This window comes from Dermochelys coriacea, chromosome 5 (genome assembly GCF_009764565.3).
Source record: "Dermochelys coriacea isolate rDerCor1 chromosome 5, rDerCor1.pri.v4, whole genome shotgun sequence".
Classification (NCBI taxonomy): domain Eukaryota; kingdom Metazoa; phylum Chordata; order Testudines; family Dermochelyidae; genus Dermochelys; species Dermochelys coriacea.
Genome location: NC_050072.1, coordinates 45,945,256 through 45,964,850, shown reverse-complemented (window position 1 = coordinate 45,964,850; position 19,595 = coordinate 45,945,256). Strand labels below are relative to the sequence as shown.

At 42.8% G+C, this 19,595-nt stretch overlaps 1 protein-coding gene across 4 annotated transcripts in view; it reads right to left on the bottom strand.

Annotated features, from left to right (window-relative positions):
- Window positions 1-19,595, bottom strand: part of ARSB (arylsulfatase B) — a 104,766-nt gene that overhangs the window by 77,385 nt on the left and 7,786 nt on the right. For all 4 annotated transcript variants that reach the window (XR_006281336.1, XM_038402063.2, XM_043514543.1 and 1 more), the window contains exons 3-4: window positions 18,711-18,901; window positions 15,299-15,506 (exon numbers count right to left, since the gene is read on the bottom strand). Coding sequence is in view for 3 of the 4 variants with exons in the window: in XM_038402063.2 (XP_038257991.1) it covers window positions 15,299-15,506; window positions 18,711-18,901 (399 nt within the window). In the remaining variant the exon portion in view is untranslated. The remainder of the gene's footprint in view (window positions 1-15,298; window positions 15,507-18,710; window positions 18,902-19,595) is intronic.

Here is a 19,595-nt window from a genome sequence, read left to right as displayed (position 1 = left end):
CTCCACAAGGTGAGTAACCTCTCTTTCTTTGAGTAGTGTCCTTATGGGTGCTCCACTTCAGGTGACTCCTGAGCAGTAAACCCACGAGGAAAAGGAAGCTTCAGAACAGTCTAATACTGAAGAAAGAATTGCGTTGACAACCGCAGCAGCTGCTCTAAAGGCCTGAACCAAAGCACAGTGATTGGAGAAAGTATGTACTGAAGTTCAGGTTCCAGATTTGAAAATTTCAGCAACTGGAACATTCTTGACTAATGCCATGGACGTAAACTTTGTAGAATGGGTTAACGCTGCTAAAGGAGGTGGAATGTTGGCAGAGTCATAACATGATATAATTCAAGATGGATCTCTGGGTGGAAATTGGGATCCCTGCAATCTGTCTGAATTGAAACAGTTTGATAGACTTTCTAAATGTTAAGTTCTGTCCAAATAGAAAGCTAATGCCCTTCTGACATTCAGGGTCTAGAAGGCAGCTTCCTGCCTAGTCAGATGTGGTTTCAGGAGGGGAAACAAAATAAAAAGAGAGATGAATGGTTTGGTTAATATGAAATGCACAAAACACATTAGGTAAAAAGTTAGGATGTGGTCATAATGATATCTTTTTCTTAAGGAGAACTGTAAAGGGGGGGGGGGGGGGAGATGCCATTAAAGCCCCCAGCTCTCCGATCCTCCTAGGAGAAGTGATGGCCACCAAAAAAACCTGTTTTCACTTGATGGGTGAAGCAACAAACACATAGCTAAAGGTTCAAAAGGGCTTTTCATGAGGCAATGAAGTACAAGGTTCAAGTCCCATAATGAAATCTAACTATTTTAAACTGAACCAGGAGACCAAACTAAAGCACCTGGGGTTTAGCAAAGAGGAGATCCACAAGCCAAAATAAAGAAATAACCCTGATTGCGTCTAATTAAACATTCCCTGTCCATGATTTTTTCTAAGTATGGAAGATGAATTTTCATACCTTGTTCAAGCCTTACGTAGCATTCCTGGTTATAGCATTGCTGCTCCCCGTCTCCTTCTCTGGAGAACAACAGACAAAGGGAAAGTTTTCTTTCCCAATTTTAAAAAGTTCTACCTTCCCATTGGCTTTTTTGGTCAGGTGCCCACTTCCTTTTCCTTACCTGCAGGATTTTAACGCTTTACAGGTAAAGCGAGCAGAGAACTGCTACCAAGAGGAATTTTACAGCTAACTGGCTGGGTGGATGTCCATCAAAGGGAGCTATCACCCTCCTCCCCCAGCCACACCCACCCACCCACAGAGTTTATCACAAGGGGTCACCCTGCAGTATAACTAGGGCTGGTAAAAGCCAAGATGTGGCTGGCTGCAACACACACGTGACCTGCATGCTGGAGGCTGTGAGAGAGAGAAGTCCAGGCTGGAAGCTACAGCAGCAAGGTAGAGGACACCCCAGGTTAGAAAGCAGGAATGACACAGTTATTCGTTAGATTGGATTGTTCACAAATTCCTAGGTGCTTTTTTTTTTTTTTTTTTTTTTTTTTTTTTTTTAAGTGAAACAATTTATTACCAATTGTATAGGGAAAGGCCCTAGTCCTACAACGCAACATGAGGAGGTAGATCTTTATATGACAGTAGAATCCCACTGAGGTCAATGAGAGGGTCTATCCATACATCTATGTTAAGTACTACCTACTACAGTAAATCCTACTCTGTAGTTAAAACTGTTCAAAAAAAACTACGTCCACTAAGGAAGCAAGGCTAGCACCTACAGTACTTTTGAGTAAAAAAAGGACTTTTGAAAACATGCTTGAATCAAACACACCAGCACAATCATTGGAATGCCTTATTGTTATGGTATCTGCACAAAGCAAACTTGAATACTGTGTGCAGATGTGGTCGCTCCATCTCAAAAAAAGATTATTGGAATTTGAAAAGGTTCAGAAAAAGGGAAACAAATTATTAGGGGTATGGAATGGTTGCAATATGAGGAGAGATTAATAAGACTGGGACTTTTCAACTTGGAAAAGGGACTACTAAGGGGGGATATGATAGAGGTCTATAAAATCATGACTGGTATGAAGAAAGTAAATAAGGAAGTGTTATTTACTCCTTCTCATAAACATAAGAACTAGGGGCCACTAAATGAAATAAATAGGCAGCAGGTTTAAAAAAAAATAAGCCCCCCCCCCCACACACACACACACAACACAGTCAACCTGTGGAACTCCTTGCCAGAGGATGTTGTGAAAGCCAAGACTGTAAAAGGGTTCAAAAAAAGAACTAAATAAATTCATGGAGGATAGGTCCATCAACAGCTATTAGCCAGGATGGGCAGGGATGGTGTCCCTAGCCTCTGTTTTCCAGAAGCTGGGAATGGTTGACGGGATGGATCACTTGATGATTACCTGTTCTGTTCATTGCCTCTGGGGCACCTGGCATTGGCCACTGTCAGAAGACAGGATACTTGGCTAGATGGACCTTTGGGTCTGACCCAGTATGGCAGTTCTTATGTTCCTATGAAATTAGCAACCAAATTTTAAAGAAAAGAAAGATAGATAAGATATCCTGGATCAAATTCAAGTATCAGCTTGTACATAGTTTCACATCAGAAAGCTACTGCTAAGGATAGAGAGGGAATTTTGGGCTACAATTTGTATGCCCAGTTCCTTCTTGCTTTCCTCAGAATTTGTGGAGCAGGGGGAGTGCGTGTCCTAGGATAGGACCTAGTGTCAGCAGTTGTGGTAAAGTGGGTCTGTGTATAACCCCTCCTATGGGGCAAAGCTGTATTTAATATGATTCTGTATTAAATATTGCTAGTCCATGCTAAAAATCATGTAGGGGCTAAATATGCCTCTAATTCCAGAAGTACTTCAATACACTTCAGAAAAATTTTATTATGGTTAATGACTGATGCTACAGATTTTTACGTATTTTCTAAAAGAAAAATGGAAAGTAAACCTAATCGGGGGAGGGAAGGAGATGCTGGATATATACATAAACCCAAGAAAGAAAAACACCACTTCAGCCATATGCATACAAACCCAGGCTATGTGTACACTAACCTTTTTGCCCCTAAAATGTCCTATCATTGCTACCTTCAATGCAGTTACTAGTAATAGAAATGGTAGGAGTCCTAGTGTAGTGGCTGCTTGCATTAGAAGCACAATGTATTCTAAACCTGTTCAGACCAGACCTGATGGTTAAAATTTCTGTGTTGCCTGTCTATACTAGCAAAAAGAAAAGGAGTACTTGTGGCACCTTAGAGACTAACAAATTTATTAGAGCATAAGGTTTCGTGAGCTACAGCTCACTTCATCGGATGCATTTGGTGGAAAAAACAGAGGAGAGATTTATACACACACACACACACACACACACACACACACACAGAGAACATGAAACAATGGGTTTATCATACACACTGTAAGGAGAGAATTAATTTGCAAACTGGATACGATTAACTTAGGCTTGAATAGAGACTGGGAATGGATGAGTCATTACACAAAGTAAAACTATTTCCCCATGCTATTTCTCCCCCCACCCCACCCCCCACTGTTCCTCTGATATTCTTGTTAACTGCTGGAATTAGCCTACCTTGCTTGTCACCATGAAAGGTTTTCCTCCTTTTCCCCCCCCTGCTGCTGGTGATGGCTTATCTTAAGTGATCACTCTCCTTACAGTGTGTATGATAAAACCCGTTGTTTCATGTTCTCTCTCTCTCTGTGTGTGTGTGTGTGTGTGTGTGTGTGTGTGTGTGTGTGTGTGTGTGTGTGTGTGTGTGTGTATGTATATAAATCTCTCCTCTGTTTTTTCCACCAAATGCATCCGATGAAGTGAGCTGTAGCTCACGAAAGCTTATGCTCAAATAAATTTGTTAGTCTCTAAGATGCCACAAGTACTCCTTTTCTTTTTGTGAATACAGACTAACACGGCTGCTACTCTGAAACCTGTCTATACTAGTGCTTCCACCATTGCAACCACCAGATGCACTATTGGGAAATTTCAGGGATAAAAAGTATAGTGAAGATAAACAGGGGTACATTCATAAGCCTCAACTAAACAAGACAGGTGGGAAGACTTTAGAGCTCCCAGTTCAGAGCTCTTTTTAGTGTTAGAACTCCAGTTAGGGGCCATCAAATTCAGCTTAAGTGCTTCTTATTAAACATGACCATATAGGACAAAAACTAGTACTATTAATACAAATGGTGGTTTTGCTGAATAACTGTGGAAAAGAGCAACTTTCTGCAGCCATGTTAGAGCATCCATGCTACAGGTGTGCAAAACAATTAACCCTTAATACTAGGTCAAACTAGCTTATTTTCTGCTTTTCACCATAAACCCAAACCTCAAGGCAGAATATTTCTTTAAAATATTTAACTTACAATAATTGGCATTTTCCGACAAACTCACACTGCTCTAACCCACTCCATCCCTTAGAGAATCAATTCTCATGTCCTGCATAATGTGCAGTTATTGCAAGATGCCAATATTGTTTTACTCCTAACAAGATGGCCCGTTTTTCACTAAAGGAAAGATTCCCCCCCCCCCCCCGCGCACGCACGCGCGCGCGCACACACACACACACACACACACACACACAAAAACCACCCAAAAAAAACCCTGTCAGCACTGAAATATGTTAGTCCAAAAAATATGTACCTTAAGTTGTTTACACTGAATGTGCAATCATCCAGTTAAGTGCAGGTGCAATAACCCAGTATACCATCTGCATATATTTTTATGAGTTTGATTAACCCTAAATAGGTGGGTAATACTTGAAGATTTACCCAAATCAATCAAATAAGGCCATGAAAGTTCCCTCAACCAAACCGAATTTGGAAATAGCTGCAATTCAGACACTTTGCTGGTATTATGCTGTGCACTATGGGATTCTCTGGGAAGACTAGTTTTGTTCTTAAACCCTGTAAGACTTTGTCCATACCACAAGAAAACAGGTTCATGCTAAACTGTGTCCAAGAGCACAGCATTCAAAATTAACCCTTCTTAGAGGATCAGAAACTGAGTTGCTAGAGCCACTCTTTGGGGTCTTTGAGCCCATACTTAGGACCTTATTCCCAGGAAGCAGAGGAATAGCACACAGTGGCACGTAAAGCCACAACTGCAGTTCCCAACCTAATCTGTAGCAAAAAAAGTCAGGAAGGAGGTCAGCCTGGCAAAAGAGACTTCAAAGAGAGATGATAGGCTAGAAGGGAAAATGAATGGGAAAGGACAGAAGAATTTCCAAGATCAATTAGATATTGGGGAATGGGTAGTTACAGAAGGTGTCTTCATGCTGCTTATGACCCAAGGTGGGTCCAGAGGACCTATAAGCACCTCTCTCACTTCTCTTCCTCATCTCATAAGCCCCAATTTGAGCACTGAGCAGGTACAAATATTTAGTTTAAACATGGCTAAGCCACAGTTGTAAAAAATTGTAGTATGGACACAAAACTCGCTATCCACTTTAATCTGCGCGAAGATGGAAAAAATACATTTTAAAAAAAGTTTTAGTACGGCCAGGGTTTTTAAACAACTAAATTGTTTTATAATGCGATTGCTTTTCTACAGTATATACTTTTATATTGCTGAACTAACTGTGGAGTTTTACTGGGATTTTTTTATTTTGGTACGTGAGAAGCCTTTTGAAATCAGATACGCACAAAATAGTGTTTAGTGAAACGTTAGCATGACTATATTTAATCAGTTCTGTACAACTGCAGCTATCCTAATCCTCAAACAGCATTTACAGATTTCTCATATTCATGTAAGCAATGTAGTCTTTCGAAGTGTCAAAAAACAAAACAAAACAAAAAAAAAAACAAGAATAGTTAAGTTTTGGGAAAAAAGTTTTTCCTGGAACATACAAGCATATATAAAGTTAAGGGCAAAATTGCATTATGAGAGAAAATAATAGTTGGTTACATGTTCTGTTATGGAAAGGTTTTATAACATGTCTGTTTTCTTTTAGCTATGTAAACTAAGTTTTGAAAGAAAAAGCTGTAGATTACATCTTACAGGACTCTTATGGTAATTAACAGATACTGCAACATTTTCCAAAATGAGACAGTTAACAGAGATGAAGGAGAGGCTGGGAAGGAGGGAAAAGTAGAGCCCTACACAGGACTACTCTTTAATCTCTCTCCTGCTATTATGGCAGCAGATCCTCTGGAACCCATGAGATCCCAGTCCTGCTGCAGGGCTGTACAGTTGTCCCATGCAGGGTTCTAAGGGAAAGTTATGGTTTTGTTTTGGCAATTATGACCATCTTATCATTTAGGAATAAGTTTAAATGTTAAATAACTTATCTGTTTTAATGAAAAAATAATGGATGCCGAACTCAATGAGACTAGCTTGCTATAGTGCTGGCAAGTTTCCATCCAAGATATTATATGAGCTACACATAGTGATGCCCGATTTCAATTTGTAGCATTCTCACCTGTAGTCATGGTCCATGTTCCAAAACAAGACTTGGACTACTGAGCTAGGAGACTGCTGAACTGGTGGAGATTACATCCTTTATTTATGATTTTAAAGGAAGGTCCCCTTCAAAGTTAGACTCCCTGGCACTTTTCAAAAAGGAGTAACCCCAATGTCCTGTTCTTTTCAGCTACATATATTTAATGCCCAAGGCTGTCAAAGAGTTATTGCTGCATACATATCTGCTTTGTTTGCACACAATCATTTCACTAACACTACCCATTTCATTAAGGAAGCAGAGTATGTATGATGCTCTGTAAAACCAAGTTTACTGCATGATATATCAGCATAATTTTCTAACTACTTGGTAGTTCTTGATATCATCGTACTTCTGATATTTAATTATTTAATAATTAATAGTTAGCTCATTTGTTTCTGGTTTCAGATTAACAAAGCAACGGTGGAAATGCTTGCATTATAAAACGCTGTAGTTCCCTGGCTTACTCATGCCTATTTACTTGTGCTAAAAGTTCATCTGTACAAAAAAAAAAAAAAAAAGCAGTAAGAGAGCAGAAGTGTAGACTTATGTGATGCACTTATGGAGACAGACCGTATTAATGGTCAGATTACTTCATTTCTGGCCTGAGGTTTCCATTAGACCACTTTAAAGAGGATTTGGAGTCCCTATATAAATTTTACAAGGCCTTTTTAAAATGTGCAGTAGTTCCATTTGCCAACTGGCATGTTTTCAAGGGAATTCTGGTTAGGCCATATCATGCAGAAAGAGGAAGAAATAGAAAGAATTTTTATTGAACTCTCTACTATTCTCTTTGGGAGTGAAGATCAAATCAACTTCTGTAATAATTCAGTGAGACTCCAGTGAAAGTGTTCTTTATGTTAGAGTCCATAATTAAAGGAGTCAACAACTGTACATTTATGGCAGTAACACCAATCAGCATAGCTAGCAACAGCAAATCAGTAGGGAACAGTATCAATAAAAAATTTTGTGCTGGGATTTGTAGCAATAAGGGGCAGATATCCAAATGTGGGATTTACTATATTTACGTAATTACAGCCAATGAATTTACCTCCTTGAAGAAGGGACTTCAGGAATTTCCAGTTTAAAATGGGAAGTGTGGACAAAATTGATGTTCATCATTTTAAGACTCCTTACTCCCTCACCAATTTCAGTGCCCCAGGTTATCACCTTTACATTACAACTATGGCAAGATAGGCCCAATTTACACACATCTGGATGCCCAATTGCTATTATATTCTCTGTCCCAAGCGCTACTTAAAATTCTTCAGGTTGTGAGGAACCCAGAGCAGATTAGCCAGGGTCAGAGAAAATTGGGAGGCAAGCCAGTAAAATCAGTCTCTGCAGCATGGGAAGAGGCATCTTGGATGGAATTCCCAGTTCTATGGCGGATCTGTCCTTTGCCCTGGACTGGGGAGTAAGGGGGAAAAGGGGGTATATGGTTTAAGCCCCTAGTCCAAGGGTGGGCAAACTTTTTGGCCCAAGGGCCGCATTGGGGTGCGAAACTGTATGAAGGGCCAGATAGGAAAGGCTATACCCCCCTAAACAGCCTGGCCCCGCCCCCTATTTGCCCCTCTACTTCCTGCCCCCTGAGTGTCCCCCTCAGAATCCTGACCCATCCACCCCCCGTCCACAGACTACCCCCCTGACCTGATTCACACCCCGCCCCTTGACTCCGGCCCCCTATCTAACCCCCCCCACTCCCCATCCACACCCCCACCCCGACTCCCATGCCCTATCCAACCAGCTCATTTCCCATCCCCTGACCACCCCCCACCCAAACCTCTTCCTGGGACTCCCTACCCCTTATCCAACCCTCCCCCCCCCACTGCTCCCTTACCATACCACTCAGAGCAGCAGGAGCTCGCAGCCTCTCTGCCTGGATGGAGCTGCCCATGTGGCGGGCTGAGGCTGCGGGGGAGGGAGTGAGTGCTGGCCTCCCCGGCCAGGAGCTCAAGGGCTGGGCAGGACGGTCCTGCAGGCCGCCATAGTTTGCCCACCTCTGCCCTAGTCCGTCAGGAGGATAATAAGATGTACTCCCCTGACAAGTCAGGTCTTTGGTGGCTGAAGAGAAGGTGTAAATTCAGAAGATAAAGTAAAGTGAGAAAGATCAGGAAGGAAAGGGATCTCTTCTTACTGGGAGGTAAGCTGCAGAACATGAAAGATTGAGCAGGCTGGGACTTGTAAGGGAGAGCATGTCTTACATTGGAGAAAGCATTAAGGGGGAGTTGGGATGAGAACTGAGTTTCTGGGTGCAGCAGGAGTTTAAGCTCCATAATTAAACTTAAGTCAGCTCCACCCTGCTTGTGGGGCTCATCCCCTCCTTAATTCTGGGCTTCCATTTCCCCCATTAAACATCTACCTTTACCGATGTTAGAGCTGCAAATAGGCATTTTACACTCCCAGTTATGGGGAGCACCTTTGGGAGATTGAAGCTGTGTAAATAACCTGCAAGGATACAACAGCACAAAGTTCCCATATGACACCAAGCTGCATGACTTTGGGCTTCTCTTTTCCAACACTTTCTGATGGTCTTTTCAAAGATCTAACTTAAAAAGGGTTTAAGTGTTTTTACAAAGAAGCTGAATAGATTTAATAGTTTAAACGTGTTTTTTGGAAGCTGTGCCTTTAATGCATGCAGTGTTTTACTGTAGAGAATAGCTGTGTGAAGTGAAGTAGAAAGACTTGGAAAAAAATGAATAACTGTCCTATTTGCCTGATCTAGGTTCAATTTCCTTGGGTTTCAATCATGAAGTTCCATTTCTGGCAGTTTAAATTGTCAATACAGTTCAAGTCCCATTGGATAAGACTGTGACTTAGGCTTCTCCTGACAGCCTGACACTTGTCTAAACATATCTGTTGATTTAGATAGCAGTCATTAAAAGTATACTGCAACAGTATGAAAAATATTAGATTTTATAAAGCATAAGCTAATTGACTGAAAACTTATTTTAAGCGTAACTACGATGTTTCCAGCTCAGATGTTCGTTAGTTTTAGTACATAATCCACTGAAAGAATTATACTGAAAATAGCTGTACTGGAGTCAAGAGTGGAGGCTGCAATTTTACCATATGCAGTAAGTATTGATATCAGATTCCATACAGCTTTGCTTATATGAAGGTCCAAATATGAATACATCTTATAATGGGGGGTTCCTCCCAGAACAAAGATGTTTACATAGTACAGGTATCAGGCCTAATTTGAACTGGGATCAGAATATGAATACAATCTCACTGAGTAGGCAGGTTTTGGCTTCAAAGCTGTGCACCAAAGCTGTTAAATTCAAAATATTTAAATGAATACAAAGTGAGATGTTCAGGAATTCCTGCCCTACCCTCAAGCAAACCCTATTAAGTAAAACCTGGGTATAGTAGAGGTTGGAAGCTTTGAAGGGCTATTCCCACTCCCAAATCAGACGAAGTGGGGAGGGGGGAAAACATTTTGAAGGATGCAGGACATAGGATTCAGGGGAATAATGCAATGAAGGCTTCTAGATTTCAGCTAAATTCAGTTCCATTCAGCACGGAAGTTTATATATATTTTAAATATTACAGTAGTAGCCTAGAAGTTTTAACCAAGATTGGGTCCCCAGTTTGCTAAACATACAGTAGGAGACAGTTCTTGCCCTGAAGAGCTTTCAATCTAAATCTGATAGATTAAGAATCAATCAGAAGTATCAAAGATGGTTTTATTAGTGGAAATTTGCTTCAGGAGGCTAAGGGCCCAAAGTAATATTACTGTCAAGCCAAAGAGTACATAAACACAGATGTTTTGCCTCAACCAATTTTTGATAGGATACTAGTGGTGACACCTTGGTCACTGAGTTTGCTGCAGCATTGGGAAGAGTGCAAGCTTAATCGAAGGCAATTTTACACTTTCTGTTGGGGGGGGGGGGGGACTATGAGCACCTGGTGCAAATCACAGGGCCAATGATGTAATTGGGAGGACCAGAAAGCAAGGAGGGAGCTCAGAAGGAAGCTCAGAGGCTGAGCCTGTGCAGTGGAGTAAACACTGCGGGGAAGTCCCCCACCCGCCCTTGCTGTAAACCTCCAGTACACTGCATTACTTTGTAAGAAGAGAATATACTTACAAAAAGGTAACAGCCCGGTGTGGGTTTGTGACAAGGGGGCCACACCAACTGGCCAGGCAGTTGAGTACACTGGGTAGTGACAGAGACCCCTTCTGACATGTGGGGGCTTGTCCATGAGCCATAGCTCTCTCAGCTGAGAGTAGGGTGACCACCTTTTCTGAATTGGGTAGTCCCAAAATGCAGAGTTCAAGGCCTGGACCCAGGCTGAATGACTCCAGGACAGCATTTGTCCCAGATTTCCTGCAGTGCCACTCTATGCCTGCCAAGGCTCAGTGGTGGCACCAGCTGGGGCTGGGGAGGGGGGCTGAGGCAGGCTTTATTCCCCACCCACGAGACTATGCCCTGTGCTCCTCCTCAGGTCTTGCCGCTTGGCCAGGCCAGAAGCCAGGCAATAGTAAGAGCCACCCAAGAAGACCGGGCTGCTGTGGGGAGTCCCAGACCCTCCACCTGCCCTGGGTGGTGAGCTGGGGTGCACAAGAGTAGCCCCTGGCCCATGTGCTCCCCCCCCGAAGGAATTCTTACAGCAGCTTCTGGCCTGGTCAGGGGGTAGGGCTCCAGGGAACAGGGCTCCTACAGGTGTCCCATTTTTGTCTTTTGAAAAGGTGGTTGCTTTAGCTGAGAGGAAGAAACCGGAGGGAGACCTGCATGAGGTCAGGAGATCCAGACACTACAAACGAGATGCTGCACTGGCTGGTGGAACAACAAAAGGGAGATAAAGACCCAGCAGGTGGAGAGGCAAGCACTTCTGCATTGGCATGTGAAACTAGGGTGACCATATTTTCCAAAAGACAAAAGCGGGACACATACAGAAGTCCCCCACCCACGGCCAGGCCAGAAGCTGGAGCCGGGCCATTGTAAGAACCGTTCAGGGAGTCCAGGCTGCTGTGGGGAGCCCTCGACCATCTACCTACCCTGGGCAGAGGGCCAGGGGGCCTGAGAGCAGCCCCAGCCTATGTCCTCACCCCCCCCCCCCCGGGCATGCCACCCAGAGCAGGTGGAGGATCCGGGGTGCTCTTACTACTGCCCAGCTCCAACTTCTGGCCTGGCCAAGGCGCAGGGCCTCAGGAGGGAAAAGAAGGAGTAGGGGGCTGGGCTTTGTGGTGTGTGGGGCGCGCTAAGGCCCACCTCACACCCCTCCCCAGAAGAGGTTGGCATCACCCTCAGCCTCAGACAGCGCCACAGGGAATCTGGGACAAATACTATCTCAGAGCTATTCAGCCCAGATTGGGACCTGAACTCTGCATTTGAGGACTGTCCCACCCAATTCAGGAGGGGTGGTCATCCTAGGCAAAAGAGCAATGAACATTACAGGAGTTTATCAAGAAGCAGGCCCAGGTACAACAATGTCTCCTGCAGAGGCTGGCGAGTTCCACTGAGGGGGACTAGAAATCGAATGGTGGGCCTGTGGCTATGTAAAATGGCTCTGGAGGATGACCCCAATGCCTTTTTACTCTCCTTTGAGCAGGTGGCTACTAACACTGGATGGGACAAGGGTGCATGGGCGCTCCAGCTAGCCTCCTATCTGGCCATTGAGGCTCAGGAGACCTAAATGACCCTGAGCTAGCACCGGGCCAGATATTATGATACAGTGAAGGCCACCATTTTAGACAGGGGGGCCTGTCAGTGGAGAAATACTACCGAACATTCAGGGCAGACAGCTGGAATAGAAGGATATGTCCCAGGACCTTTGGATAGAAGTTGTTGGACTGGGCCACTCAGTGGTTGCGACTGGATAGACAGGCCATTGAGACCCTAATGGACACCACTGTTCTGGAACAGTTTACACAGAGCCTGTCATAAATATAAAGGGAAGGGTAAACACCTTTAAAAAATTTAAAAAGGTAAAAATCCCTCCTGGCTAGAGGAAAAACCTTTTCACCAGTAGAGGGTTAAGGAGCTAGGATAACCTCCCTGGCACCTGACAACAATGACCAATGAGGAGACAAGATACTTTCAAAGCTGGGGAGGGGGAGGGGGGGGAAACAAAGGGTCTGTGTCTGAGTGATGCTTTTGCCAGGGACAGAACAGGAATGGAGTCTTAGAACTTAGTAAGTAATCTAGCTAAATATGCATCAGATTCTGTTTTCTTTAAATGGCTGAGAAAATAAGCTGTGCTGAATGGAATGGATATTCCTGTTTGTGTCTTTTTGTAACTTAAGGTTTTGCCTAGAGGGATTCTTTAGGTTTTGAATCTAATTACCCTTTAAGATATTTACGATCCTGATTTTACAGAGGTGATTCTTTTTACTTTTTCTTCTATTAAAATTCTTTTTAAGAATTTGAATGTTTTTTCATTGTTCTTAAGATGCAAGGGTTTGGGTCTGTGGTCACCTATGCAAATTGGTGAGGATTTTTAATCAAAAACTTTCCCCAGAAAAAACGGGGGTAAGATTTGGGAGGATTTTGAAGGGGAAAGACGTTTCCAAACGAACTCTTTCCCAGTAACTGGTGTTAGACGTTTGGTGGTGGCAGCGAAAGTCCAAGGGCAAAAGGTAAAATAGTTTGTATCTTGGGGAAGTTTTAACCCAAGCTGGTAAAAGCAAGCTTAGGGGGTTTTCATGCAGGTCCCCACATCTGTACCCTAGCGTTCAGAGTGGGGAAGGAACCTTGACAGAGCCTCCCCAAGACAAGGGTCTGATTCAGAGGCACCAGACAGACTCGCTCGGGGCAGCAGTAATAATAACAGAGGAGTATTTGGAGGTGAATTTTCCATGGAAAGAGTTCTGTACCCCTGACCCTGTGATCAAAGATGGGGAAAATAAGGTTGAAGAACCTCACGCAGCGAAGCCTGGGAAGGGAGTTCAAGGGATGAATAAGATGGCCTCAGTCATCCACACAGTAGTTTTCTACCATTGCAGGGCAAAGGTGCATAAAGAGAGACTTTGCCTGCATGATCGCAGAGTTCTATGGGTGGACAGCTGTAAAAGGGGGAACCTGGGATAAGGATGATTCCTGTCACAGCAGGCCAAAGAATGACAAAGGGTGTTGTGGATTCAGCAACAGCATGTTCCCTTGTACAGAGCATCCTGGTTAGGCCACAGTGGGGAAAGGAAGGGGTGACAATAACTATTTAATCTATGCAAGGGTGGGAAAGAGCACTTATCCCGTGGTAGTTGTCCCCCAGGAAGTAGAAGGGAAGTTTAGTTGGCCACAGGTAAGGACAGTGAAGTCATTGCCTTACTCAGTAATGATAAGAACTGACTGGACCCCATTCCTCTTATGTACAAAGGGTAGACAACTGGGGAAAGGGACCCCAACCGGTAGGTCTGCATAAAAAGCCCATGAGTTAGACCCTCCAGGCAGTCCTCCAGGTCCAGTGTGTGATAACCCTAGACGTATAGTAACCATTTCAGAAAGATGTGACATACTGGAGGACTTGCGGGAGGAGGAGAAAAAAAAAAAAAAAAAAAAAAGCAAGAAGGGGCAGTGAAGCAGGGAGTGCTAGTTTAGGGACACCTAAGGGGGAAGAGGCTTGACTGACTCCTAGGAGGAACAAGCCCTAGGCAAGGCACAGGATGGAGAACAAGCCAGAAAGGGGGGGGGGGGGAAAGAAGAGAGAAAGGAGTCCTGATAAGGAAATCTTGGTGGGCGAACCTACCCTGACAGTCCCAAGCCAGAGGCAAGATACGTCAAGGGAAGAGGGAGATCCTGAGACGGTGGCTCTACAGGGACAATTCATGTGAGTAGATATAAGCCCGGAGACAGTAAACTGGGAGGAAAGATCCATGGGATGTGATTGGCCCACAACTGGTGGAGACTGAGCTGTGGGGAAAAACTCCACCCCCAAAGTGGACTTTCTGTGGGTGGAAGGCAAGAGACCACCACTGGTGGTCTGTAGAAGCCCAGCCCCAAAAAGGTACAGGACCCCCAGTAGAATCCCAGCCCCATAAAGAGGGTAGGGTACAGGCAGCAAAGGAGACCTCTGCCACAGGCAAAGTGTGACAGCGGACTATTAATAGCACCCTGGTCACTGAGTTTGCTGCAGCACTAGGGAAAGTGCAGGCTTAACTGAAGCCAATTATACTCTGTGGGGACCATGAGCACCTGCGTGGTAATTACTGGGCTAGCAATGTAATTGGAAGGATATAAAAGTGGAAGGAACAGGAAGCAAAGGGGAAACTCAGAAGGAAGTTCAGCAGCTGAACCTGGGCTGAGGAGTGAGGGCTGCAGGGAAGCCTCCCCTTGATCTAAGCCTGCATTACACTGTTACTTTGTAAGAAAAGAATAAATATGTACCTTGGTGAAAGATAACAGCTTGGTGTGTGTTTCTGACAGTGACCGCCACACAAATTGTCCAGGCAGTTGTGTCACATGGCATCTGTCACTACCTGGTGTGCTCAAGTCCCCGCTGGATGTTTGTATCACACACCAAAAAGGGACAGTTTGAATATTGCCTACAAAAATGGGTTCTAGAAATCAGGACTGAGATGAATTGAGCTTTTATTCACACAGCTCTACCAATCTTGAGAGGTACTGTAATCTCAAAAGCAAGTGAAGTTCAAGGATATTGAAGACCCCCAGAACCTCACACAAGGCTCTCAGTAAGTTTGTACAGTGCCTTTCATTGCATATGGTTCTAGACAATTAATCCTTTGTTTTCAGAAACACTCCCTCAAAATTGTTTATGTTTAAGAGGGAAAAATAGATTTATCCTCTTTTAGGAAAAAATTTTTATAGCTCCTGTGCATTTAAAATCTGTTCTGAAATGGATCACTTCATGGTTAAATTGGCCTCTCTTCAGCTTATTGGACATTACATTCAATGAGTCACCAGAAAAATATTTGACTAAACCGTCTTACCAGTAGAGAAGATGAGAACTGTGTTGTCCCAAAGCCCGTATCTCTTCAGAGCTGCAGTGACATTTCCTACAGCTTCATCCATAACGGACACCATTCCCGCATAATGACGTCTCTTCTCATCTTTGATGAAAGCGTATGGTTTCATGTATTCTTCAGGGACCTGAAGGGGCTCATGGACAGATTGGAGAGCAAGATAGAGAAAGAGAGGCTGGGGGTGGGGGGGGAGTAGTATGCAAGCCAGATGAGAGAGTATCCAAGCATTAAAATGAAAGAAAAAAAAAAAGTCACATGAACCAATACCTACAGCAATTGTCTGGTTTTCCTCCCGATTTCTCTAAGCATAAGATATACACAATTCTGGGAAAGATTTTTATGAAAGGCACTGAAATATTAGCATATATTTTCATTTTAATGGTAGCAAAGCCAGTTGATTTTATGATCTTCCTGCCACTCAACTTGGCTTCCTATCCTTTTTCTAAAAGCAATACTGTTTCTCCTACTACAGCAAAGTCTCACAAATCTGTAAGTCATCAAATAGCAAGTTGTAAACTTTCTATTTGGGTAGAAAGTCTGAATCCCAGATTCATTATACAAAATAAAATCATATTTCATCTGCAAGACATCCTGGTTAGTGGTAGTGTCATTTGTCATGAAAATCTCCATTGCATTTTCTTTTTACATCCCTATTACAGAGCTTATGAGGAGCCCAACTCGCCGTGGGAAGTGGGGCTTTTATGTTTTTTATTTTTAATCCAATGACAGATTATTTCATTTCACTAAGCATCTTCTTGCAATTGGTTCTGTTAGTCCCGCTCTGGTATGGAGCATTCTGCCCTCAGGCTAGTTCCCCTGGAATACCATTCTCAGATCCTGACTCAGCCTTCCATAGAAGCCTGCTTTCTCCCTGTGGTTTCTCTATGCCAGTATGAGCCCTGGGTCCCTAGGCTGGCTCCCCTGTGGTACCAAGCCTCCCACAAAACCTGGCTCAGAACCTTTCCACTTACCCCCAGAATGATCTTGCTCAGTGTAATGGATACCTGGACCTTATAGAAGAACTATCACCAGATGCTTCTTAGTCCCACCCTCTCAGGCTGGGAAGCAGCTAATCAATAGTGGCACAGCTGCTGCATCTCCCTTTAAAGGGCCAAATTCACCCTGTGACTCCAACCAGTCCCAATCACCCCTTCCAGGATCCTCATCCAATCTGTTTCTCTCCCCACATTTCCTATGCCACCTGACTCCCAGAGCTCCTCATCCAAGCTCAGTGTCCCATGCCCCCCACCCCATCCTTATCCCAGTCTCTTTGCCCAACCAGTCCCAGTTCTCCTTTTGCTCTCTGGCTCCTTTTCATATCTACCTCCCTGCCTCCAGTTCCACCCGACTGGTTCCCAGTCTCATTTCCAGGCAGTCCCAGTCCCCTCATCACAAATCAGTCCCCCCATCCCACCAGGTTCCTAGACTCCTACCTCCCTAGCTCCAGTCTGCTCACCCAGACAATCCTAGTCCATTCACCCTGCCAGCCTCCAGTTCGAATCTACTCCCCACCCCCCAGCTCTTGTCCCCTCCTCCGCATTTGAATGAGGCAGTTTCCTCCTCCATGCTGCCTGGGCCCAAACAGGAAGGGACAAAGTCGGGAGGGGTATCATTGATAATACAGGAAAGACAGGCTCCCTGTTCTTAGTTCTGGTGCCTCTGCTGCCATTGCAGGGAACATCCTGCTCAACCCAGGCTTGAGCATGCCTAGTGCAGTCAGACAAGCTCCAGCAAGTCTCTACTGAGCATGTGTAAACTGAGATTTTTCAAAGGTTTATAAATTGACCAAAATTTGGGTGGATCATGACCAAGGCACTTCCCTGACAAAGTCCACCCCTTCTGCAAAATTTCAAGCATTGGGCCACTCGAACTCCTCAAAGAAAAATGTCACCAGATTTTTTTTTTTATTGTGTGTTTTTTTTTTTTTTTTTTTTAGTACTAACAAAAAATTTCCCCCCTAGACTCATTCTGAAAACAGCTGAACCACTTCGGCTGAAGTTTTGCCAAAAAATTCAGCCTTAAACACATTTCAGTTCTGAAAATTGTCATGCCTTCACTTAGTTTCCTTTTTAGTATGTGCATTTATAAGTTAACAATGTAATATGTCAGATTGCAGTAGCAAAATAATGCCTTTGTTACAAATAGGTCAATTATCCCCACATACTAGCATTCTATGTATTCTTGTCCAAATCAAGGAAGTCCATTTGTACCATCTTGTTGTGCATTTTAACAAAAAAAGTTAGTTTGGGGGTGGAGGGTTAACTTAACTGCAGTGTTTAATACAAAAGTTTATGTCATGGTCTAAGGTCTTTATATTAGAGGAGTGAAGGAGAAATTCTGGATTTTTTTCTGGGATCTTTAAATTAAAAACTTCAACTTTGCTTCTTTTTACAATATAGGTTAAGATATTTTACATTTAGCACACTGCATCTTAATAAGGAAGATGATTCTAATGAGGGAAACATTCCTGGCTTGTGAGTTTGAACATTGTATAAAGAATGTCCCTTATATGAAGTAAAGCTATGTTGTTAATCATTGCACAGAAAAATTATTAAGATCTTCATTCCCATCCTACACTGTGTATCTCCTGTAGAAGTCTTTTCAACTATTATGTGCACCAAGTTATACAATACAGTAGAACCTCAAAGTTACAAATACCTTGAGAATGGAAGTTGTTCATAATTCTGAAATACTCACAACTCTGCACAAAACATTATGGTTGTTCTTTCAAAAGTTTACAACTGAACATTGACTTAATACAGTTTTGAAAACTTTACTATGCAGAAGAAAAATCCTGCTTTTAATCATCTTAATTCAAATGAGACAAGCACAGAAACAGTTTCCTTACCTTGTCAATTTTTTTTTTTTTTGGTAGTTTACACTTAACATAGTACTGTACTGGCTTTTTTTTTTTTTGGCAGGGGGGGGTCTCTGCTGCTGCCCGATTGCATACTTCTGGATCCAAATGAGGTTGTCTGGTCAGTTCATAACACCGAGGTTCTACTCGATAAGGGCTTTGAACATTAAAGTGTCAATGCAATACTGTCCATTTCTATTTGCTGAACTTTTTAGTTAAGTGCACTTTGCTGATTTGGGCCTATTTTCTAGTGGATCAATCTCTATTTTGCAAAAACTGCATTCGTAAGAGAGCAAGTCCTATTTAACTCTAGGTTTAGTGTAGATCTTTGTTCCTGTGAGAAAGCAGCACAAGGCCAGCTATGCTGATAAGACAGTGAGTTATCATAAATGCAGCTCTGTATCTAGATATTTATCAGCTATTGTTTACAAAGCAAGCTCAAGTCTTATAAATAAATATTGCATGAAAATATTAAGAAACTTGTAAAGTAAGTTATCAAAAAAGCAACTGCTGTTACTGTACCTTCTCAGTTTCATGGCTGGCTATAAGATCTACAGCTCTTTTCGTAAATACATTAGTGGAATACATGTTTCCAAATCCAACAGCAACTTCTTCTCCATCTCGAAGATCAAGAGCACAGCGTGTTGCATTCTTTGCACTGATGAACACACAACGTTCATGGGAATAATAATCTTCACTTCCCAGAAGATAACCTAGAACAGGAAAAAGATGACAAAGTGATCAACCCAACATATAATTTACTATATATAAACTAATACATCAGGAGAGGACTTTCAAAGGGAGTTGAGTGACAAATTGCCCTTTGTGCCTTAGAAAAATTACACGGTCAGTTTCACGTTTTTAAAAAACAAGGCTAATCAGTCCAACATTCCTTAACATCTCATCTTGTATTTATTTGAAAATAAAGCACAAAATCCAATTCTATACATCAATTATACAAACCCAGAACATTTTTAAAAGTAGTTCAATAACTTTATAAATAAATCGGCATGCATATAAATCAAAGATACTAGTGTTAAAATGATGCACATGTCATGTAGCTAACTAGAATAACTCTTAGTTATGGTTTTGTAAACTGTATTTGTTAGTACAGAACACTTGTATCTAAATAGATACTATAAATACTGGAATTATTGTATAGTTTACATTTATAGATTGGTAATAGAGAGATTACAGGAATGCCTTCCATGTGAACTGTGAGATGATTTCTGATCTACTGCTGACACCAACTGGTGAAAGAAAAATAATTCTTTATAGAATAAGGTTTCATAGTAGCAGCCGTGTTAGTCTCTAATCGCAACAAGAAAAGGAGTACTTGTGGCACTACAGACTAACAAATTTATTAGAGCATAAGCTTTCGTGAGCTACAGCTCACTTCATCGGAAT